At 41.3% G+C, this 27,777-nt stretch overlaps 1 protein-coding gene across 1 annotated transcript in view; it reads left to right on the top strand.

Moving 5' to 3' along the window:
- The window catches only part of LAPTM4B (lysosomal protein transmembrane 4 beta), a 60,532-nt gene extending 32,977 nt beyond the window's left edge, over window positions 1-27,555 (top strand). Inside the window, exons 6-7 of the mRNA XM_072034443.1 lie at window positions 6,280-6,375; window positions 25,509-27,555. Coding sequence (XP_071890544.1) covers window positions 6,280-6,375; window positions 25,509-25,583 — 171 coding nt within the window. The 3' untranslated portion in view covers window positions 25,584-27,555. The remainder of the gene's footprint in view (window positions 1-6,279; window positions 6,376-25,508) is intronic.
- The last annotated feature ends 222 nt before the right edge of the window (window positions 27,556-27,777 follow it).

Here is a 27,777-nt window from a genome sequence, read left to right as displayed (position 1 = left end):
GTAGGGACAAGAGCAAAGGTCTTCTTGTACATTGTAGCTGGGAAATAGAGGATTGTTGTGTTTTAACCTGGCCGGCAGCTTAACACCACACAGCTGTTCGCTCACCCTCCCCCCTCCCTCTCTGGGATGGGGGAGAGAAACGGAAAGTGAAGCCCGTGAGTTGAGATAAAGACAGTTTAATAAGACAGGAAAATAATAATAACAAAAAAAAATAATAACAATAATAATAGCAATGATGATAATAGTACTACTACTAATAATGTGTACAAACAAGTGATGCACAATGCAATTGCTCACCACCCGCTGACCGATGCCCAGCCTAACCCCGAGCAGTCCGGCCCCCTCCCCCCGGCTAGCCACCCCTATATATTGTTTAGCATGACGTCAGATGGTATGGAATACCCCTTTGGCTAGTTTGGGTCACCTGTCCTGGGTCTGTCCCCTCCCAGCTCTTACTGCACCCCCAGCCTGCCCGTTGGCAGGACAGAGCAAAAGGCTGAGATGTCCTTGGCTTGGTATAAGCACTGCTCTGCAACAATTAAAACATCGGGGTGTCATCAGCACCCTTCTCATCCTAAGCCAAAACATAGCATTCTACCAGCTACTAGGAAGAAAATTAACTCTGTTCTAACTGAAACCAGGACAAGGATAAAGGTAAATAAATTTTTACAAAAAAACCCCATGCTGTCCATTCACAAAAGATCTGGGGAAGGGAATGAAGATCTAGCGACAAAGGGAATGAAGATCTAGCGACAACATTTTTTGCAACGTCACCCAGAATAGGGAAGCAATTAGCTGAGAAGGCTTTGTAGAAAGGTCTCATGTCTCTGAGTTACTGAGCAATAAAACAGTAGAGAAACCCAATGGTGATATATTCTAATTGATGGGCAGAGAGAAAATACAATCCTGTTTCACAGACACTGCAGACAACTCTGAACTAAGCATGAGCACCTGAAAAGGAGTCTTGTAGATGTAATAGCACAGGTCCATGGAAGTACTAGTTTACTTCTCAGTTCTGGTCAAACAATTAAATCAAATAATAAGAATATTAGATTTTAATAAAATATCATATATATAAAACCTGAAATAAAGAAATAAATAGGAAAAAAAAATAAAAGAAAGAAAAAAAGAAGTCTAAGGGTTTCTGTGCCATTTCTGATGTCTGCCACACACTGGCATCTTGAAGCACACATTCACTTCTGGGTGTCCTATCTCAAAAAGAATGCTGTAGAGCTACAGAACCAGCAGACACAGAAGGAAAGTGATCTGAAGGATGGAAGAGCTCTCATACAAGGAGAAGTTAAATAGATCCAAGCAGACCCTCCTGGGAGTGCCAGCACAGAGGACTGTCACATGGAGCAGAAAAAGGAAACGGGGAGTAATTATTTAATTGCTGTTGGTTTGGTGTCAGAATAGCTCTTGCTCTTCCTCTGCAGAGCAGCTACACATTAGGTTAGAGACATCCTGAAGAGCCAGGACAGGATGTTGCTTCTATACAGCACAAACAGGGAAGGTTATTGTGACCAAAAAAAAGGTGGATTAGTTATTAGATTATAGAAGCTGTTTCTAAATTGGAAGGAAAAGATAAGATATTTTAAGGTGCAGTTGGAAGTGATACTCTTTTTCTTTTTTTTTTTTTTTTTTTTTGATTTAGAAATATAATCTAGCCTTCTGGCTTTGTCCATTTATATGTTCACAGCAATAGAGGTTTGTGGTGTTTTTTTTTTCACCTTTGAATATAATAAATGTGTAGGTCTGCCAGGTGACACAAGCAACATGCTTTTTAAATCTCTTGGATGCAAACATCACCTTGCTTTTATCCCAGGTAGGTCAGGTGTTTCATTGAAGAAGTATGACAAAGATGTCTCAAGTTTATAAAATAAATGGAACAAAAATCGGAGTGGCAAAAAATACTTACTACATAAAAAAAGAAATCTCAGAAATTAATAGTGCAAAATAATCATTCTATTTTAAAGCTGCTACCCATATTTTTCCAAGAATATATGTGACTAGTTAGATTGAAGTATTAGTTAATGTTCCATTCTTGTATTCATTCGAGTTCTTTACAGCCAGGGTTATTACAGACTATTGCTTTTCTTAATGTTCATTCTAGCAACACATTATTGTGCAAATGAGTCACAAAAATATGACTCACACAGAAACACATGCTAAATTCCAGTTAGCGTTTTAATTTGGATTTCTTGTGTTTCCAGAAGAGCTGCTATGCAGATTTTTGGAGTCTGCTACATGAAAAGAAAGCTGGACGCTATGACACGCATCACACTTTATCACTGATAGACTTAACAGATGGCACCAGGTTTATATACCGAAAAGGTGCTGTGCATAAAAATATGCCTGAGCTCCCTCTCCCTCTGGAATAGAGGGAAACCAAAACATTGTAGCCTAGGAAAAGCTACAGTAGGAAAAGCTGCGTTCATCTGGTCGGAAACATGAAACAGAATCACATAATTTGTCAGAAACATTTGGCATCAGGACCCTTTTATTGTGGGTGCAGCTACATGCAAATGAAAACACTATTGAGCAGAAATTGAAATACGGATGTGTCAGACGGAGGTACTGTGCTTTGTACATGAGACTGTGAAAAGCAGGGGACAAAGGAGGGCAGTAAGAATGAATGAAAGCCAACCATACACCAGCACTTGTCTTTATAGCCCTCAGGATGCACTTGGATCCCAAGCAGCTAATAGATATTTCAGGTGGATGGATGGATGCATGGACAGATACTTCATGCCAAGTGAGAGTCTTTTTCAGAGTAGACCAAAATGTGTTATATCGCTTACCCTGTTTGTCTAGAAGCTGAACCAGGGCTACATACCATGAAACATAGGTGTTTCCTATCTGGCTGAGGAAGGACACCCAGCAGCATAACTGAATGTACTCAGCACTTCAAATGGCACAAAGTCAACGTGGTGGCTTTTGAATCGTGCCCTTCTCCGCAGCTGCTTTGGGGAACGGAGCCTTGCTTTCCTCTGGCGAGCCCCAACTGCTGTCACAGTTACTCTGAGGTTGAGGCCTCAGAACAGGAACAGGACCATTTCTGGTGGTGCTCAGCAGATGGGATAAGGTGGTGCTCACCCCGTTTTGTGCTCACCAGGACAGACCCAGTGTCTCAGCCCAGCGGATGCTCCCAGCAGGGCTAAGCCATATGAGCCTTCTTATACTCACAAGATGCACATTCAAATGTGCTGGTAAGATGGATTTAATTGCAGATTTGATCAGTACAGCAGCCCAGTGTGCCCCCTCCTGCAGCACTATGTGTGAAATACACGTAGCCAACCACTCTGGCGTTAGCATTGCTCTGAAGTCTTCATATATATTGCAGCTTGAGCAGAAATCTCGTGCAGCTAAACATCTGTATGGGAAAAAAAAAAACAAAAAAAAACAAAAAAAAAAACACTGTCAGAGACAGATTTATAAAGTTTTGACAGTTTCAGTTCCTTTTGAGCTAGTGTCATTTGTCACCATACAAATGGAGGGACTGAAAGCTGGCAGGAAGAGGTGCGGTGCCTGTTTCCCTGCTCAGCCCTTCTGGCGTCCTCATCCTCCAAGTGGTGGTGGCATCACCGTGCTCCTCTGGAATGGGGGCTGCTGCCCCAAAAGGAGTCTGTCAGCAGCCTGTGTTGTGCTGTGCGAAAATACCTCTCAGGGTGCATTGGGCTTTTACAAAGGGCCGACTATCGCCAACTCTAAGGTGTGTGCTGACTGGAGGCCTCTTCACCCCAGGGGGCTGGAGCAGACCACCCCTCTGAGAAACAGCTCATGTATCCAGGTGGGCTGGGAGGCAGAGAGGCTGTGTGTGCACATCGTGGGGTTAAAATGGGGTTTATTCAGCACACGTAGCAGAAGGAGAGAATTCAAAGATAAATCAGGTAGCTTCTCCCTGACAAGGCTGCTTTATCTGAAACGGGGCTTCCCTCATTTTGAATTTGAACAGATGAGCATAAAGATTGGTTTGCAAACAGGTGGCCTTGCTGTGCACGGGTTTCTTATGAAGATGGTCTGTGTCCCCAAAAGAGCGTCCTGCATTCAGTACTTTGCTCTGTGCAGGCTCACACCTTTCTCAGTGCCTGGCATCTGAGTGTCAAAAGCTACTCAGCTACTTATTACCATTTATTATTAACAACAGTGTCACTGTTACTCAATTCTGGGAAAAAGAAAAAGAAGATGTAGTTCTTCACTTACACGCCTCTACACTGGTTCCAGTAACCTGTGTCAGGTTCACATAGCCCACGGCTCGGGGTGCAGAGCCAGCCTGCCCTGCCCTTAGCACTCAGCTCGCTCCAGACTTCTGTCATCCTCCCCATTTGGTAGTAGAAAGTATTGTCAAAGCCCGTGACACCTCCATGTCATCCAGGATCTGTCATTAAGAAGAGGAAGAAAACTTACTGGATTTCAGCCAGCTTGGCTTGGGTAGGAAAAAAAAACCGCTCTTCCTGATCTGCAGGCAAGCAATCTGTGAGTCATGTGGTGTCCTGAGAAACACAGCTCCTGTGTGACAGCTCTGGGGAGAGAGGAAGCACAGGGCAGCTGAAGAGGATAAGAGGCTTTTGGAAGGTCATCAGTGCAAGTGAGTCACAAAAATATGACTCACTCCGAGAGATACACATGCAAATCCAATCAGCGCTGGCAGTTCAATTTGCACACAGTAGGTTTGTGGAAGGACTGCTTTGCAGAGCCCGCTGAGTAAAAATATAATCTGGGTGCTATCAAATCATGTTGTTCACCTCATCACTGTCGTGTGTGGCTGTGTGGGAAGCAGAAAGCTCCACAGGGAGCTGCTTAGTCCCACCAGCCTTGTCAGTGGCATGCTGAGGATCTGAGTCCTGCTCCTCCATGTGTTCTTGCCTCCTGTCTTCCATCCAGTCACTTTGCTCCTTGCTGCTGGCCAGACTGGAACCTCTCCTGCTGGCAGAGGAGATGTGAGCATTTTGCCTAACCAGTTATAAAAGAAGTGCAGACTCCTAGCTCTTTGCCAGGCAGACTCCTAGCTCTTTGCTATCTGGAGCCAAGTGAGCTCCAGGAAAAAAAATCACTGAGAAGTTTATGGTCCTGCGGTACGAATATTGCTGCAATAACATTTTTTTTTCCTTTATACTGAAAAAAAAAATATATATTTGCAATAAGGATTAAAAGGATAGAAGTAATTTCAGATTTCAGTAAAAACTTGTACACTGGCAGTTTTCTCTGGTCAGGCAAGAATAGGAAGACCACAGACTATTCCGGTCATATGGAATACGTTGATTTAATCTCAGATGAAGTGAAAAGGAGTATTGAAACCATGCATGTGATGAATGGAGTCATCACATAGTCACCAGCTAGGCTTCCAACCACAGGACACGGAGGGGTTCCTGTAATTTTCTTGATGATATTTCAGTCACCAGCTTGCTTGTGCTCTTTCTACTGGGGTTTGCTTCAGCTTTCTGAAGACCACTGCCACTCTGTGATAACACTTAAACAGCCTTACCACGGAGGAATCTAGACCGAGTTTCTGTTTATTTTTTCTATTGTACCTGAGGCATTCTGCATCTGCAACACCTTCTCTGTTTTGTCATGATCTGACTTGTATGCTTCATTTTACATTGTAAACCTCACCCCTGCTGGTGTGCAACATCCTATGCAGAGCAGCGAGGTGTCTGACTGAACTCACATCTCTCTGTATTTAGAGAGGCATGAGAAGGAAAGCTTGCATATATGACCTGCTCATTTAAGTAAAAGAGGGGTTAAAAGGTATCGGATCACTTACAGAATCCCTGCACAAACTTATAGTCACTGCAGCAAGCAAAGTGACTGTCCCAAGCTTCTCCCAGGCTCATATTCATATTTATATTAGTATTTATTTTTTCAAATACCCTGGTTTGTGTACAGAGCCCTGAAGAGCATGAGTCACTCCGCACTACTCTGCCTGCTCTTTCTACTCCTTTGTTCCTTCTATCACAAGACTGAGGCGAGCACAAAATTTACAAGGTGTCGTGGAAAGGTTCCTTTATGTTATGGCTTTTCATAAAGGCACAGAACAAAAAGATAGGAGGCTGAACTTTCTTAGCAAAAGAAAGTTTGATAATCATACATATTTTTTTCCTAGTAATTAGCTTGTTTATTTGTTTTCATGGAGCTTGAAGTATTTATGCTCCCCTTCTGTTCTCAATGTTAAGCCAAAGCTCTCAACCAGTCCAGGTTCACGAATTTGCACAAACCTACGGCAGGAAATTTTGTATGGCTTATCTGCTGCACATAATGATAACTGCCTTCTCTTTGCAGGGTTACTTGATAAGCTGCGTGTGGAACTGTTACCGATACATTAACGGCAGGAACAACTCTGATGTGTTGGTGTACATTACCACCAATGACACTGCGGTAAGGACGTTAGACCACAGAGAAAATGTTTGTCTAATATTGTGCTAATATCTCTATTTTCTATTAATTTCTGATTCCTTATTTAGCCATCTTCATTTCTTTGAGGGTCCTCATCTGCTGGTTATGTTTAGACTTGAGTTTTACTGACTTGGGGTGCTGTTGTTGCAAAAAGTACTGGTTTTATTTTATGCACAGTCTGCTAAAGAATCTGTGTTAGGCATAAACTACAGCTGATCTCATGGGCCCAGGAATGCCCCCAGCCCTGAACTCTCCAGCTGTGTGATAATCTCATGTTAAGACGTGAGATGGCAAAGCCCCCACAGTTGTGTGGGATGAAATGGGTCATTTAGCCTGGAAGGCCACACCATGGGATGCCACAGCTGGAACTGTGATCAGTTCAGGAACTGATTAGGACCCAGAGATGCCATGCTCTACACCTGCTGTGAAATGTGAATTTAGCTATAGAAGCTGTGATTTAGGGCACTCATCACTCAGTGTAGTGCTTTGCACCATCACAGAGAGGATGTAAAAAGCAACACAGGTTCAGTGATTCATCTCCCAGCGCACAATGGTTTTGTAAAGTAAGGAGACAACAAAACAAAAAGCAACATGGAAAGAGCTAGTTCTGCTTGCAGTGATGTCTGTGGAGCTGACCCACACTGAGGGCAGTGTGCCAAATCAGTCCGTGGGTGACACCACTGGTTTATGGAACGAGTTTATGTAAATTTGATCTTTACATAATTTATATAACTGAATGGCAGCTGCATGATCGTGGTTCTTGGGATCATCTAAAATTTCAGGACTGCCTTCCTCAGGTTTTCCAGAAGTGTGGGTGGTCTCCACATGCTGAGACATTAGATCAACAACTTAAAACCATGAGAATGAGGGACTCCTGTGTGGATTCAAGGGCTAGAAAACTGCTTTCATGTGAAAGCTGTAATTCTCACATGATCACTTGTTTTCAGCATCTGTAGTTCTAAGAGAAGCATAGGAAGTTTTACAGGCTACAATCAGAACTGGTAATCAGGAAATTTAAGTATAAAAATACGGGTTTATTGAAAGCTAAGACATATATGTGTATTTTTTCACATACTTTATTTACAGGAATCTACTTTGAGTAAAAGCAGGAGTTTTATGTGAAATAATTTTGATAGCTCTTTTGTTCAGCCTGTAGGTCATTGTAACCCATCTTCAACCATTGCTAACTACACAAACCACAGCACTGGCAGGCTCAGCAGTGGGAGAATGTCAGCTGAGCTATCAAGGAAACTAAATTTACCAAGGCTTTTTAAATCCTGTGTTAAAAACACATGCTCCACTGCTTCCTTTACAAGGCAGAAGACTTTGGTTTTCACACATGCATGGCTATGAGAACTTATCTCAGTACTTTTGTGTTCACTATAAAATTATGTGTTTAATTACCAAAGTAATCTAAGCTGCCTCCTCATCTTTAAATTTCTTGTGAGTGTTTCTGTGGGGAAAGGAAGCCCATTTACCCTGTTTTACATATGGCATATGCTTGCATTGAGTTCAGTTTAACTTTGCTTATCTTGATCTTACAAGATAGCTACAGCACAGGCAGGTTTTGAGAAAGGCTGCGTGTCCCTGGCTAGCGCCCTGACCATTGGACTTGTCTTCCTTCCCCAGTATTTACATTCTCTTCATGTGAACATAGCCAGAATCTGTTGCTTTCAGCTACAACGTATATGTTGTTCATTCCTTATAAGTTCAATGGAATGATGTTAGGTCAGGTCCTGTAGAAAGTGCTGTGTGGGAATTTCTCCACTAACCATCTTCTTCACCACAAAATTCTGGTTCAGGAGTACAGAAAGGCTCAGGAGCAATGCCACTGGAGAAGAGTTTCTCAGGCCCTGCCAGAGAGGCAGGAAGGGAGAGTCACTAACAGCCTGGTTTTTGAACTCATTACTTGGGATGGAGGCAAGCCTCATGCAAAGCCATTTCTGACGGCTTCTCTCCAACAAGGATGAGTTCCTTTACCTCCAGGTGATGCAGTAACTCTCCACCTCTTGCACATCTTTCCCTGACTAACTCCATGGACGCCTGCCAGTGCCCTGCACTTAGGGATGTGATGGAGGAGCTGATGTACTACTGAGCAGCCCTTCTTTCTTATGCTCAGTGTTAAGCTTCAGCAAGGAACAACAGAGTTTGTAGAGTTAAATATTCATCCTCTTCCATTTTGAAACAAAAGATTGTTTTTCCTTCCCTTCACCCCACAATCTGAGGACTGAAAAAGATTTTTTTTCTTTTGATGCATAGGCTGAAAGAGATCATCAAAAATTCTTTTTCACATAATTTTTAAAAAGTGAACTCAACACAATTGGAAAAAAATGGTTTGAAAACAAAGTGTGGAAGAATAGGGCTTAGAAAGTTGAGTGCTGAGGACCTTTGAGAGTTTAGGATTCTTGAAAAAGCCTCATAAAAATTTGAAATGTTTTGATAGGTCACTGCTGTCTGCTGAATTGTATAACATTCCCTCAACACTCAAGTGTATTTATGTATGAAACGACGGGTTTGATGATAGGAAACTTCTTTTGGCAAGGCCCTTTACCCCAACGTGCTTTTCAATTACAGACTACAAGTTTCTGAAAAAATGTGGGTCAATCTCTGCCCTCTACTTCAAAAGAAATGTATAACTTTTAGAATCAAACCTGCTTCCTGAATTCCAGCAGAGCCGTAGGTCCTTGCTGTAGGGCAGATTCTTGTATTCAGGGATTTTTTTTTTTATATATACTTGTCACTAGCACTAGCTAAAAGAATAGCAATCCATACAAATGGAAGTAAAAATCTGAACTTAAGTATGGGACTAGGCATAATAGCTACATTTTAATGTAACAAGGTTTAAATATGTCCTGATATTTCTAAAATCTAGAGATCAGGTGCCAGCTATTATTTCCTAATATCCCCTGTGCTATATACAAGGTATAAGTAACGCCTCTTATCTTTATGCTGCACCCAAGATTATTTTTAAAGTTATTAAGTTTTCAATTGCTAGACACGGCATTACCAAAAATATTTGGTACTTTATTCAGACCAACTGTATGAGGTTCAACAGGACCAAGTGCCAAATCCTGCACTTGGGGCACAACAACCCCATCCAACACTCCAGGCTAGGGTAGAATGGCTGGAAAGATGTGCAGAGGAAAAGGATCTGGGGGTGTTGGTCAGTATCTGGCTGAATATGAGCCAGGAGTGTGCTCAGGTGGCCAAGAAGGCCAACAACATCCTGGCTTGTGCCAGGAATAGTGTGGCCACTAGGACTAGGGAAGTGATTGTCCCTTTGTACTCGGCTCTGGTGAGGCCGCACCTCGAGTACTGTGTTCAGTTTTGGGCCCCTCAGCACAAGAAGGACATTGATGTGCTGGGGCATGTCCACAGAAGGACAAGAAAGCTGGTGAAGGGTCTAGAGAACAAGTCTTTTGAGGAGCAGCTGAGGGAACTGGGGTTGTTTAGCTTGGAGAAAAAGAGGCTCAGGGGAGACCTTACTGTATTTTACAATTACTTTAAAGGAGGTTGTAGTGAGGTGGCGTTCAGGCTCTTCTCCCAAGCACCGACTGATAACATGAGGAAAATTGGACTCAAGTTGAGACAGGGGAGGCTTAGCTTGGGTATTAGGAGAAATTTTTTCACTGCAAGGATTGTGTGGCATTGAAACAGGCTGCCCAGGGTAGTGGTTGAGTCACTGTCCCTGGAGGTCTTCGAGAAAAGTGTAGATGTAGAACTTAGTGGCATGGTTTAGTGGTGGATTTCAGTACTAGGTTAAAGGTTGGACCAAATAATTTTAGAGGTCTCTTCCAACCTGAACAATTCTATGATTCTATTTAATATGGAGTTTAGATATAGACTGGAGTATGGGTTTGTTTACTGTGAAATTTAAAAGATCTGGCTTATGTGTTAGCATGATTAGAAATTCAAAATCTCCCTGCAGTTACATAAATACATGTATGTTCAATGAAGCTAAGAAATTTACTGCTACGAACATTATATTACTTTGTCTTACAACTAATTTGGTTGAGCTGTCTTTGAAAAATATGTTAAAATTGACATGTACCTTATTTCTGTTGTTATTTGCACTCAGGAAAAATAAGTGTCAGTAAGAGATCAATAACAAATCATCAGCAAACTCATCCTTGCATTCAAAATTCAATGCACCAACAGGATTTATCCTGAAAATGGAAGAAAAATGGATAAACCCATGTTCTCTAATAACTACAATTACAGAAAATTAAATTGCCATAGAAAATCACTTGAATTACATTTGTGTTATGATTGCTTGATGACTGCTGTGTGCCACATTTCGAAGGGACACCCATGCCTGTTGCAAGAGAAGACACTTCAGCTATTATATTTATTCTTATTTATTCTCTGGTCTATTAAAATCTTGGCAAAATCAAATTCTTCAATGTTCTATTGGCAGATAAATATGAATTTACTTATAGCTTCATAAAGATAATTATTTTCCCTCTTCTGATGTTTGAACAGGGAGTTGCCTGTTCTACTGGCTTGAAAATATATCTAAATTCCAATTTAAATGGAAATGTAAAATTAATGACTGAGATTTTACTGAGAAAAACAATCAAATCCATACTAGCTGGGATATCATGATACAAGAGGTAAAAAGGGTCCATAGTTACTTTCTGGCTGCACCAGCTGTGAACCCCACTGAGATGATTGGATTACAGGTCCCGTTCTTACAAAAGGAGGAAACATCTTTATTATAAAGCAACAGTATTTTGTTCAAAAGAGTAAGAATCTGTGATTTTATTTAAGTGGCTCTCCAATCCAGCAAGTTGTTCTGAAAATAATAACCGGATTATCTTTTGTTTTACTGCATTTCTTAATTTACCAGTGGCAAAACACATAAGCACACCTGCATATCGCATCCAAACGTGGTTAGAAGAATGGACAATTCCTTAAGCACAGTAGAGTGGGTTTGTTTCTTGTTACTTACTTGCTCCTTGGCTCTGTGTGTTTGGAAGTCCTTGATGGGTCTCACAATGAGTTACTTCATTTCTATCTAAGAGCAAGCCCATCAAGAATCTGAATTCATGTTGAGAGTGTATAGGTCTCAACAGCAATACTCCTTCATCTTCTTGGCTGGCCTTATGGTGGAAAGCTACAGGTGTTACCTTCCAAGAGACAAGCTTTTGGCTTGTCTGCCCTCACACAGAGGTGCTCTGCCAGTCCTGGTCACCAGCACTCCCATGCATATGCTGTACCTTCTTCTCTGACAATCCTCCAGAGATCCCCACTGCAGGAATACTTTATTTTTTAAAATATTCAGTTGTCTCCCTCTCTTCCTACTTATTGTCTAATTCTCGCTCCACTAAAAAACATAAGAATAACTTCAGTGTGGACTAATTTGGTGGGAAAATTCACAGCGCAGAAATTTCCAGTTAGTTTTCCCTGATCAAACTGTTTCTTATAAATAACACTCATAGATCTGAACTGTAAGTAACCTGATAGCTATAGTTATTAGCTACCAGATAATCTGATTTTTGTCACTCAGTGTAAGTGGTTTAAGCTGTAATTTTTGCAAGCGTGCCATCTGGAACAAACGAGCGTCCTCCCTGCTGCTGGCTGTAAATGGGATGCTCACATTACCCCTGTGAGGTGAGACATCCTCCTTCTGTGGCCTTCTAAGTTCAACACCAGAGCTGTGTACCCAGCTTGGCTCCATGAACAGTGTGTGTTATGGGGTGGGGGCACCAGCTGGTGCCGGGCTGGGGAACAGCCAGGACCCCAGGCAAAGGGAAGACATGACCCTGTTATGTGCCAGGGGTTGGTAATGGCAGGACCTGGAGATCCAGCTGTGTACCTTAGTCACAGCAGCCTCAGGGTTGCTCGAGAATATGTTATCATCTCACCCCCCTAAGCTTTATTCCAGTACTGTAAGAGATTTTGGCATGGCAGTAAGGTGGCTCCCACGCAACGAACCATAATAACCTGAAGGTTGCTTTTTCTACTTTCCCAATCTGGGATTGCTTTTTCCTGCCAACTGCTTCGAGCACTCCATGGATGAAGATCAGTTTTCTACACTGATTTAAACTGTGACTGCAGTGCCATGGAAATGACTGTCCAATTTGGAAAAACTGCCAAGTTATGAGTGTGGAGGATTACCCAAAGTTAGACATTTTGTTCTCCATAGGAGGAATGGCTCCTTTGTGCTCTTGGACAACTGGGGAATTCCATTATTTTATTTTTAACACTCACCATAGCCAATCAGTGGAAGCCAATCTGGTCATGCTGCCAGCGAGGATAAAATGTAAAGCCGTAAATCTCTCCTCAAATTGGGATTTAGATTCTTATGTACTTTATCAAATTGCTTTAAGGATCCTATCTGACATACGTTTATCTGCAACGGTTAATAAGTTACTTGGTAAGTTATTCATTTTTGGTTTTGTCTTCAGCACAGATACATTCCTTTTGTGGACATGACATCAACCAAGCAGTCTGAAATTAATCTGCCAACACTATTCTTTTGTTTGTTCTCCCTTTCCCAGAGCAACAGGGACCCATTTGAGAAGTGTAGAGTTAGGTCTTTCATTCCTGCTGGATGATTCCTCTGAGCAGGGGCAGGAATATTCTTTGGTGAGGCTGGAAGAGCCATTCTTTGTGTTACTGTCTTATTCTGCACATGTGGAAGGTGATTAGTTTGTGTACAGAAGGAGAGAAGGATCCTTAGACTCTTTCCAATTAAACAGACAGAAGTGTGAGGTGGAGTCCAGAGGCAGACAAACTGTGCCCAAGAGTTCTTGTTTCTGATAGGCTCTTTGGAGCCTCTGATTTCCAAATACTGAGCCAGTTTTGAGAGAGTACGTGTCTGAGTTCAAGGTGCCTTTGAGAAAATTCCTGCTTTAAAGGTATTTTCCATAATGCAGCATAAAATTCCTAGAAACTTGGCAATGCTCACCAAGGAGTTGGTCTTGCACGGTGGTTTGTATGCATACCGTTATGGCTGGGCCACTACATCAGAGGCATCTTTTTCCACTGAGTAGTAACCATGAGCATACTTTGAAGTGAGCACACACCACAAATGAATACCGCTGCCGTGACTCACTCTCTGAGCCCTTCTCGGAGCCTTCAGCTGCGTGCAGGCAGAGGAGCTCCCACCTTCCCTGGTGGAAACTGTCTGATAAAGCCTGCAAGAGGGAAAGCAGGTAAAAAAAACAGGAGGCAGAGAAAAGGAAGAAGAAGCAGAGGCAGGAAAAAAACACACAATATATAAACAGAACTACCGAGCACTTGAAATAAAGGTGGTAATTAGCTACGTGTAATAGTCGGCATGAGATCTGGAAGTATCATTTAAGGGCTGGATCTGTTTCTCTTCAGAATGGCTCTTATACGCTCGAATGGTGTGTTCCCACAGCAAAGTCTTTAATCAGAGAATCTTCAAAGGGCTCGAGTCCCACGTGGATGCCAGCATTCATGTCTCTCTCATGTGTGCGTGCACTTCCTCTTCTAATTGATTCCGAATTGCAGGAAAGTATCCTAACAGTCTGCTTCTGCCAACAAACATCTATACAGCTACTCCAGCACTTCACTTTCTACCTGCAGTGAAGTCTCATCCTTTGTCAGTTGTCCTTTAATCTTAATGAGGAGATTGTGTTGCTTTTTCTATTTCAACCTTTCCCATCTTTTTATCATCTATACGCAGCTCTTTCTTCCACTGCTTCCTTGTTTATGCAAGGATTTTCTCTTAAATTCCAGCATTCCCTGAGGTTGAAATTGGTTCATGCTGCCTGCTTGCTCTGTTTCTTAGGGCTACTTGCTAATCACACTTTTTGTTACAGGTCTCACCTATTACTGGCTGATGTTAGAAGCCAGCTGTGCTGCTCAGACAGGCTATTAATGGTGTCAATTTTGGTGCAAATGCCCTTTAAAGATTAAAAATAAGGCTTACAGAACATTTTCAATTGCCATTACAGTCATTACACTTACACTTACATTTACATTTACATTTACTTAGAAGTCGAATTACAAATCAAAATGCATGTTTATCTATTTTCCCCAGTGTAATTTAAAAATAAATAAATAAATAGATATCTGCTGTTTGCAACTCAAACACTGGAATTACTCTAACACATGAAAATCAGTAAGATGTTTGATACAGAAAGAGATAAATCTGTTTTCACTGTTCATAATTAAATTTGAAAAGACATAACATAGAGATGTGTAATTTGAATCTTTCAAATCTTTTTCAATTCACTAATTAGGAGTGTTGCAATGTAGGAAAAAATACAGAGTGTTTATGAAGTTGCAGAGTTTCTTTACAGACCCTTTTTTTTCCTAACAGGCTCAATTCATTACCATCTGGCGGCTGCTGTTTTGTGGGCTTGAAAAAATGAGTTGACATCCTAGGTATAATTCTGAGGATATGTATCAGTGCGGCTAAAGCCGATGACAGCTTAAATCCTTATTGCCAAGGATATACGGGTGTACAAGCTGAGCCCTGTGTGAGTTTTCCAGGACAGGCTCGAGTTGTAGTTACACTGTGCAATGAAGCAGGGGGGAAGCCTGAATCCACCCCAGCAGTATTGTTCAGACCGGGAAGTGCAGCAGGAGGCAAGATGCCAAGACAACAGCAGTTAACTCTGATGTGGCTCTCTAGCCACTGGCCCATGCTGGAAGCCCTGCTCCTCTGCTAAGCTGCCTTTCATCTTTAAAGCTAGCTCAGCCTTTGCATCACACCCCCTTGCACGGTGCGAGTCAGGTCATAGCCAAGTGGAGGAGCAGCTCTTTGCACGTCCCAGATATTTTAGCCCTGAGCCTCTGTGCCAAAACTCACCCATCACCCTAAGCTGTGTAGATACAGAAATAACATCCTCTGAAACTTGGGTGGGAGGGAGCTGCCGTCGCCGGCAGTTCAGTAGGTGGCATTGTTCTCCTAGAGATTGCGCTGAGGCGACGCTCCGCACCGTATCACGGAGGAGTACACGCAGCTGCGGCTGTTTTGCCGAGGGTGTGACAACAATCCAGAAGGCTGACTTCCTGCAGTTGTTAGCTTCTGGTGATTTCTGGACCGTTCTTCCAGTCTGCCTTCGTTTTCCGTAAAGGCGATAGCTTCCAGTAGAGCAACTGCTTTCTTCCCAAGCCTCCCTCAGGACTCTTTATGGACGTAGGACTTCCTCCACTGCAGCCTGCCCTGGGCTGCACAGCGCTTACAGTCTCAGTCCTTTGTCTTATGAGCAGTGAGAAAAGCAAGGTCTGCTTTAATTGAACTCCGTGACAAACCCTCCTTAACTCTGGAAAGAACAAGGCTGAGCTGTCAGTCGTGTGCCAAATTTAGATGTGAAAAAAATCATGAGAGCTTCTGTTTGACAGGTGCTTTACAAATGTGATTTACTAACATTAACAGATTTCCACATAAACATACAGCTTTTCCCTCAAGCTGTCAGTTCATCACCTTTCATGACACCAGTGCTTTGTAGTTTTAACACAGCATTACAATAATTCTGTTATAAACAAGGGAAACATTCAGCTTTCACTAGGAAGTGCCTACATGCACTGTGCAATATATAAATATATATACATATTTTAATAAAAATAGTAATTAGTGAAAAATAATTGTGGAAGACAAAAGTAGGCATCTCAAAGTCCCATGTCTTACTGCCCCCAGATGTTATGATGAGATTTCTACCCCACATTTTACAATTGGCCCATCTCTCTGTTGTGGTGCCAAAGACCAGTGTTCAATCACCCCACGTCCCTGGGCAGATAGGGAGGGAAACATGGTCCACCTGGTGAGATGGAGATAAAATGGAAGCCTTTCCAGCAGTATCTGTAATGCAAGAATATCTCCCACGAGATCACCATGCCTATTAAACAATTTGGCTGCCCTGTGTGAGCTATTTATAGGTTCCCATCTTCTTAACTCTTGAGTGGAAGCAAAATGTAATCATAAGAGGAGACAAGGTTGGAGATGCATGTGAGTAATTAAAAAGTCCATCAAAAGATTAGTGTGCTCTCACAGCCTCTGCACTCAGGACGACACACCAACCATTTGGTACACAGAGTTGTAATATGCTTCTCCAAGTCATCAGCACTGGTGACATGCAGTCAAGTACCCCTTAGGAATCATAAATTCATCCAGCAAATGCTCATTTTGAAAGCATGAAGGATGTGCTCTGTCCGCACAAGATCATGATGCACGGCAGGAGGTGCAGCAGAAGAGGGCTGGCCAATATGTAGGAAAGGCTTTTGTGGCCTGAGGTGAACTATCACTCCGTGTCTTTGAATGGGGAGGGTAATTACACCATTATTCTGGATGACTTTTATGAGGTTGCACACGATGAAAAAAAGACAATAGTTTCCTCAATCCAATTTTCTTCCCACGCAAGAGCAATCACAATCTGTCCCTAAATTTTGCTGTGTCCTAGTAATATATACATTTATTCATCTATCTGTAGCGCTGGAAACATTGTGCTGCTTCATTACCGAAATCCATAAACTCATGTAAAGTAGCAAAACAGTGTCTTAGAGAGCTGGTGGCTTGGAGTAAATAAGCAGTTTTGGGAAAGGAAAAAAAAAATAAATAAACACCACAAAACAACATACCAGCTCTAACTCTGTACAGATGATTTTTCAGCATTGAGGCCTACTTTTTGTCTGAATGGGATTATGAATTATCTCAGAGCTATTTTGCTTCCAGTTAGTCCATCTGTAATCATTCTAGTGTGGTTTCTAATGGAAATGCACACATATAAACATACAAACTTCCTGTCCATGTCGAGAGGAAGGTTTCCTGGGATTTATTTAACAAATAACGAATCATGAAATGCTTAAACAAATCGTAATTAACTAGCACATTTGGGGCAAACTTTTCAAGCAAATGCAGCTGTAAATAAAGCAAAGAAAAACATTTCCCATTTGATATTAAATATTATTTGGCTCTGACATAAAGCTCTGGCCCTATATCCAGGGCTTTTTAAACTGGGGATAGGGGAAGGAGAAGAAGGCAGATGGGAAGCTTTTTTGTAAGCATAGCTCTCATAACTTTTTTAAAAACAGTTCCTTCGATTGCACTCATGTGACCAGGGCAGCCATTTACACTGTAAACAGGCACCTTTAAAGCAGATATTTCTAAGCAGCAGAGAAAAAGAATTGCTTCCACAGGGCTGTTGATCTCATCTGGAAGAACACAGCTAACACGGGTCAAGTGGGAGAAAGTGCCTGGTCCTGTCTTGAGCACGGAGAAAGCTTCTTTCAGGTGGAGGTCAGCTCCCTCCTCAGCACCCCTCCTGCTTCTCTATCTTGCCTGGTCTTGACCTTGCCAGCCATGACCTGTCCATATATGCCTGCACTGCTCCGTCTTCATTTTTTACTGTTACCTCTTGCACTTCTCTTCCTTCAATATCCACCACTAATTGCTGTGGTCTGCATGGACCCCTCACCTCATCCAGCAGAGCTGTCCATACATGTACATGCACAGCTGCAGCTAAAAATGCTAAGCCCTACTTCTTTCTCCAGTGCTTACCCTGTATGAAACATTTAATAACTGCTTCTTGCCTTAGAATTATCCGTATTTTTCGTATTTTTCCTGGTTCTCCACTCTGAGGAAAAAGCTCTTCACCAGAAGGCTGCCAGTCTTTTCATACAGTCAATGTAAAGTGTGTTTTCATGCTCATGGGTTAAAAGGCTTTTCTCTGAATTCTTAGCAGATTTAGTTTTAATACTTCCTGATTCAGTCAATCTCTCTCTCTTGACAACCTCAGTGTGTGTAATCCATTGTTCCTCCAGGCCAAATTGTCCATCCAGTTATATTTTCACCCCAATCTGCTAGGTATGCTAATAATCACCCTAAAAGCTCATGTTACCTCGTTTTAATTTTACATTTTCTTCTGTCATACTCAAAAACAAAGCAAGGAGACAAACAAAAAGCACACATTGCCAATTTGACAGGAAAACATTGCCAAGAGAGAATCATTCTCATCCTTTTCTGTGTGCAGAGTGAAGCAATAGGAAATGCAGAATCTGCTTTCCCCAGGTGACCTTCATAATATTTGTCTCCAACATGAGGAGAGGGCTGTTGGGATTGTCTTGAACTGGACAGGTCATGTCAGCAGCCTTCCCTTCAGAGCTGTTTGTAGGCTGTCTGCTCACTCCACTGCAGCTGAACGTGGTTTAGGTTGCGGTTAATGGCTTCTCACGGCACCGCAGCTGTGGAAGGAAATCCCTCTCCCCTTGGCCGGGTGAATGACAGGAGAGCAGAGACGTGAGCATGGAGTTAGACAATGTGATTGCACACCGTGAAACCCACTGTGGACCACAGAACAGTAACACCTGTACATTTATCAATGCCCTGCATCCGTCGGTACAAGTAGGTGCTGGGTCTCAAGCTGGGATTACTGAGATGAAAGGAACCCAGAGCAGAGGATTTTTGCAACTAGGCTTGTGTGGCTGGAGGCTTCATATTGCAATCAAGCTGTCCCTGAACCTGATGTATCAGCCCTGTGCAACACCAAGGAGAAATTTTATCCTGAATTTGGAAAGGAAGAGGAAATAAAAAGGCTAGCCACAGTAGGAAGGGAGACCTTCAGTAACTCTTTATTTCAGCCCGCGGCTGTGCCAGCACTCCTCCCGTCAGCACACCGGCACTGCATGTTGGGCACAAGTTCCCGGACAAGGAAATTCCTGTGGTTCAGCACTTTTACCCATGACTTGGTCCAGCAACACTCTGGTGATTCCTGCCTTGGCTCTGCCATACTCTCCATCATTTTGTGGTTACTCTCCCTCCCTTTTTAAGTAAACAGAGAGAAAGGCCTGTACCCATTGACACTCTGTACATCAGCTGCGTGAGAGAAAAGCTCCTTTTGCCCTCTTTTTCCTCTCTGTGTATGTGCATGGGCCTCCTGTAGGGATTCTTGTTAATGGTCTGGGTGTCTGGGATGCAAATGTCACTTCTGCAGGAGACTGAGAAGTGCTGCACACATAGCTGTGGTGGAGAGTGTGGGGTAAACATTTCCAGGCATAGGTCAAATATCTAGCAAATATACATTTAGTTTGTAAGTATTTCCACAATTTAGTCCATGTTTCATACAGTCATATGCAAGTTTCACCCAAGAGAGTTTTAAATCTGTCTTTAGGTCTGGAACACTTTTCAGGATGTTTCAAATAATGTGCCTGTTTTACAAATGTGAAATCCTTCTGCAACCAAGTCAAACAAATTGCTAAAACTCAAAATGTCAGAGACAGGACCAGGACTGAATTGCAGTAGTGATGACCCTAATCCTACTCAACCATTGTCATCTGTCCCTCTTTATATATCGTGTATTGATGTAGTGTGAACTCATTTGGTGTGAAAATCTGGAGCTTTTATTGAAAAAACTCTCAGGTGGTGTTTGCTGCGACCCTCTGCAACGTGTTCACATTGCTCCATGAACTCTCACAGTAAAGCTGGAAGTTGCTGCACCATGGAAATGCTCTCCCAGGTTATAGAGAGCTGGAAGATGATCACTTGTTTATGAAGTGCTAGAGTTCAAGCACGTATTCCTCCCAAATTCATGAAGTGACACACTGTGTTTCACAGCAGAGTTGCAATACAGAGCATTCATAAGGCTGATCCCAGAACAAGCCCCTCACTTCAAGAAGCTGGGATGGGTCTTGTTCATGGCTGAAGAGTTCTCAAATGCTAGGCAGCAGCTTGATCCTCTGTATTTCATACATAAAAAAATGAATTTAAATTATTTTACAGTAAATCTGTGTGGTTTTTTTTGGTGTTTGGTTGGTTGGTTGGTTGGTTTACAATTTTTTTATACAACGTGATTGATGCTTAGGACTTTTTTTTTTCCCCTTTTTTATTTTTTTCTGAATCTATTCTATAATTTATAATCCTGGCTTTACAGACAGGAGATTGAAGGGCTGATGCATCTCCAAGCTAAAGACTGAGAGAACATCTTGAATGCTGACTACCACCATCAGCACTTACCATAGACATTTTTAATCTATAGCTTTTTTGGGTATTATCAAGTACATTTCTGTGCTAGGAATTGTCATAAAAATGAAGTGTTTCAGAGCTGTCTCTAACAATGTTTGTTTCTAACAAGACATCAACAAGGTATTTTGCCATGGGAACTCACAAAAGCCTCACATAGCTGCTGCCAGCCAAAATATTGTTCAAACCAGAAGCTGTTTTGTGACAATTGTATGATTCCACTCAGTGAAGAGTACAAATGGCTGTGGGAAAATGTTATTCAAAGCTCCCTCTGAAGACCCAGCAAGACTGCTGTTAAGTTCAGTGAGTTATGGGTCAGATCCTCAAGAATGCAGAAATAATCAATTCATCAAATATTTAAGTTTACTCACACAGGACTAAGTACATTTTGTCCTGTAGAAATGTACTAGACACCAAACATATCTAAGATCTCGAGTTCAAACAGGAATACATGCAGCAATATGAGAGAACTTGCACATATCCTGAAGAAAGAAAAATTTCTACTAGAAATTCAGCTAAATGGGGAAACAGCTGGAAAAATATAGAAGGATTATTGAAACAATGCAATTCCCTCCCCCTCCCCCAAACAAAACAAAACAAAACAAACCTTTGGGCCAAGATTAATTCTGAACTATTTGAATATACAAGTATTTGCCTGTGTTTCTTTTTAGGCATATTTCTAAGCAATAACTTTATGAACTTCCACTCAAAAACAGGTTAACCAGAATGTAAAAAATAAGAAATGACATATGCTTATACTAACTGAATATGTTATAGCCAGTGGGAAACTTCTATGGTAATTATTTCTTCCGGAGAAGGTCATTCTTTATCTTGCACTTTAAAATAGAGAGAAGCTTATGTAATACAATTATCCAAATAAGTTGGATGACACCAGCTAAGTCAGGACCAGGATTTCTTATGGGTCAGTTCTGGATTATTTCTGTGTATTATACAAGACTGCTTATCACAAAATGATTAAATGGTATTGGGAGCAAAGCCCAGCATCCAGGACTCTCTGTCCCACTTAAGCACTAACTGTGGGGTTATGGAGCCACACTTTCTCTTATTTTCTTTCCCTCCCGATGGATTATTGCACACTTGGCCTTGCTATGACAACAGAAGGGTGGAAAATGGCCTTCCAGCCTACCTGATAACCTTCTGTCTGAGGCATTCATACAAGAGATGGGCACTTTGGGTTTGAACTGTCTTGGTTTGGGAGCCCCTAGACTACTGATCTCACAGTCTCTGGGCAATGCTTTTTATCACTAAACATTATACAAACAGCAAGTAATGTCAGCTCCTTTTTTTGGATGCGTGTTAAAGGATGATATTACAATCATTCATGGTTTTTAGATACCATTATAAGGATTGTGAAAGAATTTAGGTACTTCTGTCCTTTGGATTTTAGGCATCCTGTAGGACTGGACCCTAATTTTCCAAACGTGCTAGCTGGTCTAGCCATAAAACCCCAGAATTTTGCTTCACAGAAATCACTGGGTTCCGTAAAATGGGGGCCCTTTGTCTTTACTCTTTGTAATAACTTTCAAGTGACAATCTCAAACGCTCTGTGAGCATTAGTTCCAGAGCATCCAGGGGAACAAACGTGCATTTTTCTCAATTCACAACAAACAAACAAGGAAATGCTCTAATGTAGTGCCCAGGAAGCAAAATGCTTCAGTTGTTTTAGTGCATATTCTGCCTTGAGGATACCATGGACCTAAAATATTTTTGACATTCAGTAATTATTCTAGACTGCATCCATTCTATTTAGGTTCTCAGATAAAACTGAGTAGTGAGTTTCTGTCTACTTTTCCAGCTTCTGAATTCACCCTTTGGCTCAGTGACTGGTTTCCATTTTAAGTCTCTAGAGAACTTAATGTTTTTCCAGAATAATTAAGCAGTTTTATGTCCAAGGAACTTATCTGCTTCCATTAAACTATGCTGAGATTTAAAATTAAGACGATAGATGAGAAAAATACCATCATCCAGATTTTCATCTCAGCCACTTTGGTATAAATTCATCCATAAAAATTCTAATGGAATTCTCTTTTTCTTGAGATTTTTGTAGGTGGTTAACTGTTTTAACATAAAACAGTTAAAAGCTGAGATAATTCAGCTCTTATCTTTCTCCCTTTGTCCAAAATATACTTAACTGAAAGGACAGAAAAAAATTTAAGGGAAGTAATGGCCTGAAACTATTCCTGTCAAAAACAATGAAAAGGTACTCTTACAGGCAGAGTTGCAAGATTTGTAATTATAGTGTTTTAAGAGTTATTAAAATTGTCTTGGAAGATGAATGATGACTATTTATACTTACAGTTGACAACTGATTAAGTAACAGTAAAAAAAAACACACGTTGACTGAAAGATAACCAGTCCATATTTTCTATGTCTAACTCAAACACTGCTAAACAAAGGTAGTAATTTTGAATACTGCTTATTCTGCACTCATTGTTTTATACAGCTCACAATTCTGTTCCTGTCAAGGAAATGGATGATGAGGGTACTCCAATATTTAAACACAAAAATGAGTGGGGAGTAAGCCTGTAAACTCATCGCTGATGGAACTATTCACCAGCAATAATAACCCTTGACAGCAATAAAGTGACCCTAGACCTTACAGAAATTTGAAAACACACTTTAACCTTTTACCGTAGACAATTTATTGTGAAACTAATGGGCCTCTTTGTTGACCTCCCCAATTCATACCTCATGCACCTTGAATTTTCCAACAGAAGTCCATATGCCTTAGCATATCATCAATGGCTTCTCCAAAATGTCTCCTCTAGGCATTCCTATCTTCTTGTGGAACTGTTGGGAAGTCAGAAAGCATTTTCTGAGGCTCCTTGGGGTCACTGACTTGATGATTTTGGGGTCCATGGAGCAAAGCAGAGCATTCACCTCCCCAGAGCATGGTAAGAGCCTCACGAGGAGGCTCTTCTCCTACCTGAAGGATTTCGTTTCACACAAGAGTGAAGGCAGCCAAGAACCTCACTCGTATCAGCAAATCCTTCAGGAGACCTGTTGCAAATGACAGTAACCACAGTGCTGAAGTAGTAAGACTGATGTAACCACAGTAGTTTTAGGATTCATTGATCTAAAAGAGAGAGGATCAGAGCACAGGGAGAGGTACTGTTCTTTATTAATCAACAGGTAAACTTGGGAAATGGACAGCTTTTTGGATTGAGTCTGCTGTCATTTCACGTTATGCCTGATGAAATGGACTCTAAACCTGAAAGGAATAGACAACAGTTTGGGGCTGAGCATTATGAGAATGTGAAAAGAAAGCTAAATCATCACAAAGTGAACTTAATTCATTTTAGGTTATTGGTGGATTAGATTTAATTACTAATTATATTGTTTCATATACAACTAAAGAATGTGTTTCAATATGTTTGAGAAACTAGTGTTTTTTTCAGAAACACGAGGATTTTACTAGGGATCCTAGAAAACTATTAAACTAATGACTGGCACCAAGGATAGGATCTCAGTTTTAATGTTCTTCACAGTTTAAATGTTCTAGCAAAGTGATTTACTGAGGTTACATTGTAACTCATATTTATGATTTTTTTTATCACAACATTTATATGAAGTTCTATATGCTGTACTGATTTCAATAGATAAGTATTCTGCCTTAAGTTGTTCACCCTTAATTGTTGACACCATTTATTAAATACTTATTAAATGCTTTCTAAGACAGAGCTTTTTAGATTTTGTCATGGATGCATGCATCATATATTACATTTACAAGCTCAAACGTATGGTATTCATAAGGAGCAACAACTCCAACAATTTCCTTTTCTAAATGATGAAACTTTTTTGATTAAGGGCTGAAGATGCGAAGGTATCTGTTTTGTAATCCAACAAACATGTGCACAAATGTACTTGAACACACAGTGCATGTTTGTAAACTCACATAAGGACAACGTGAATCACCCTTGGAACCATCCTACAAAGGACTGATCCAAAGCCTATTTAAATCTATAGAAAGATTGCCACTGACTTTATTGTGTTGTGGCTGAGGCCCAAAATAGATGAACATGGATGTTTCTTTACAGAAAATATATTATCAACTTCTTTAAAAACTGGTGAAATCCTCTCATGGCAAAACTCCCATCAATTTTAATGGTGTCAGGGTTTTCCCTGTGCATGTTTAGACATTCAGCTTCATGTGCCCTTTAATGACCAAGAAGTGATGCTGATATATCTGGAAATTCCATTGTGAATAATTGATTTTCAGCTGCATAAAGTACCTCTGCCAATGCACCACAGCTGATATTTTTACACGCTATTGATAGATTTTAGGGAATGCACACTCATTTTTCATTTAGACATCCATTTCACTCTCAGTCCCTGCTGGGATTCACAGACCAAGTGCTCTTTCACCTTTTCACATGCAAGCTACTTAATGTCAGTGCTGGTGACTTTAAAAAATGGCATGATAGCTAGCATGCTGGCTTAAAGAACAAGAAACTTTAGTTCAAATCCCTCTGCCCTGTGTGGCCTGAACTTACGCCTCCCATGCCCTAGGAAGCTGTCAGGCCTCCCATGAATGGGGATGATATATGATTAAAGCTGTCCTAATTTCTATCAGATGTTTAAGTATTTACTGAAGAGCTTATGGTAATGTATGTCTTCCCTCTCACAGCTGAGAGCCCCTAAAGCACAAAACTGGAGATTTATTTAGACGTTGGTAATTTGTTCTCAATTTTCTTTCCTTCTGCCCACCCCAAAACAACTCTTAGCTCTTCCAGTGAGACTTCAGAAAGAGAGGTCTGGGGGACATTCCTCACTCTGGTTTAGCAGCCTGAGCACTCCTCCAGGAGACATTGTTTAAGCACTGTAGACAGAGGACAGCTGTGGAATAAGCAGCTACTGTCACCACCATATTGAAGAAATTCAGGTACCAGCAAGCAGTGGCCTTTGGCTGAAATCAATCTGTCACTGGAGTCAATAAGAATGAGAAGAAATATTTTCCTTCATTATGAAAACCGACACATAAATTGAAAAGGAGGAACTTTAAACTAATACTGTTTCATTTTCTAACTAATCAGCTCCTGATGACTCTTTTTTTGTTATTTTTTAGCACAAGGCCTTTTTTTCCATTTTTTTTTTCCCCTGTAATTTTTATCAGCTGGCTTCTTTTTAGAAAATATAACTTTTTTTTTTTCCTTTCCTGCAGGTGCTGTTGCCACCATATGATGATCCTGTGAACGGAGCTGCTAAAGATCCACCACCACCTTATGTGTCAGCATAAGTGAGAGCGTGCTGTGTACCTAGGGAGGATAGCTTTACTTTTCAGACACTGGAGCAATAGTTTGATAATTTCACTTCCAGGCTATAACCTCTATGGGTTATATGTTGCTGTTCTGCTGACATATTGAAACCTAAATTGTATGATTAAAATTCTGTAGATAGTTTTAATAATTTGCTGCAACCACAGTAGTGTGCTGAACTAGTTTCAGAACAATTCTGGGTAGCGATAAGGTTACAGTAGTTGCTGAGTAGCTTTGTCCACCACGCCTGACATGCAGTGCTACAGGATGGAGAACGTGGCATTCTCAATCATGCTCAGAGTGTGATGCCCTTTTTTTTTTTTTTATTTAATTTATAAAACTTCCAAAGCATTACAAATGTGTTTCTCAGATGCCCACTTCGACCTTCAGAATACAGACCAAGTCCAAGAAGTGACATTCAGCTTCATTCCTGTTCTGCGAAAATCTATGAGTAAGCATGCTTACTCATATGAAAAGTGATGATTGCAAGAAGGATGAAAGTTATGTACTATTCTCATCAACCTGGCTAGTGAGAAACCAATTTAATGGGGAAAAATAAGTATGGAAATTCAGAGTGGACAAAAGCACTCTGTGATGTGTAACAAGCCAGAACCTGTGGTCTACAAGGACTCAGTCCCAGCCTGTAACCATTCTAATGGTCAAAAAAACACCCAAAACAACAACTTCTTACCAACTTCTGGTAATTTTCTTTTCCTGCCCGTACGCCATTTTCCTCTCCAGAAACTTCTCAAGTAGCATTTTGAGGTCAAAAACTGCCTGTTTTTAAAGTCCCATGGTTAGGTGGCAAAGCTGCATCTTTCACACTCGATATGCAAATGTTTTCCCATTGGAATGTGCCTGTAAATATCGCAGTGTTTTGCTGGGTGTGAAGTAAATTATGCAGATTCCAAGATACATGTTCCCAGCCTGTGGGAAACTTATGCATGCACCTTCCTGGAGCATTAGCAGATACCTTTAGCGTGTTTCGTATACGTCAGCGTGAGGATTTCAGATTCCTTTTATAACCAAACTGGTTATGCTGAGAATCTTCCTCATGGGACTCATCCATCCACGAATGCTTGCGTGAGGTATTTTTTTTTCTTCCCCAGAGAAGTGCCTCCTGCACACGTAACTTTTTGTTGCTGACGAAGATTCTACTTTTAACTGAAAAGGACGAGGAAATATAATGTCTATCTCTACCTCTCACCGCTCCCCCCCTGTGGTGCCTCCTCTGCATTTGGGGTGATTAAGCAGGCTGAAGCAAGGCTGATGCCACTGCACAGAGGAAAATTGCAGTGCAGAGCTGAGGGATGGTTCGGAGGGGCACTAGAAGCACCCATCCCTCCTGTGGCTAGCTGGCACGTGAGCCCACACCCTTCCCAAGGAGGATGCCTGTTCTCACCTGCAGTGCATTGGCTCTATCCTGCAGACCGAAGAAGAGTGGAGCTTTTCCTGCCTTTTTCTGGAAAAGACCTTTTCAGGGGAACACAGGACTGACAACTTCTTTTCACAGAGGTTCTCACCGTGACCTGTCCTTGCAGAGGCCATGGAAGGAAGGGTAACACGCTCTTTCTGCCTGTCTTTTCCACACCCCTGAGAAAAAGCAGGTCCTAAGCTGCCTCTTGGCATCTTACTTTGTGGTTCATTCACTCTGAGTTCAAACTAAGCAATGCTTTTGACTGAACCAACCCTGAAGTCCATCCATTGATCCCTGTCACAGTCCTACTGCTTCCTTCAGAATAACTCCATGTATAATGATCTCATTGCAGTTGTCTTTGGGAATTAATCTGAATTTAGGGGGTTGGGCTGGTGGGGCTTCTGAGCTTCGTTTTCTTTCATTCTTGACAGATTTGTGAAGGATTTTAAATAGTCATCTGTTTGAGAAAAGCTGGTTGTAAATACATCGCATCTGTGTATACAAACTTCTCTACAATAAAGGGTGTTTCCTCAAAACTGTGGAAATCTTTTTTTGCTGGTCTCCCAAGCACAAACCTACATTGATTCCTTTCCAGTCAATCTGACACGGCAGGATTTTCTCTGTAAATCAAGTAAGCAGCAGTTTTTCATCCAACTTTCCATCCATATTGTGTAAGAGGAGAAAAGAATAGTAAAATTATCAGATAATTTATTGTACAATAAAAACAAGAAATAATTGAAGTTTCTATTTTGTTGTCC

This window comes from Anas platyrhynchos, chromosome 2, assembly GCF_047663525.1.
Source record: "Anas platyrhynchos isolate ZD024472 breed Pekin duck chromosome 2, IASCAAS_PekinDuck_T2T, whole genome shotgun sequence".
Classification (NCBI taxonomy): Eukaryota; Metazoa; Chordata; class Aves; order Anseriformes; family Anatidae; genus Anas; species Anas platyrhynchos.
Note: the sequence above shows the minus strand (reverse complement) of the source record. Positions and strands in the feature narration are given on the sequence as shown.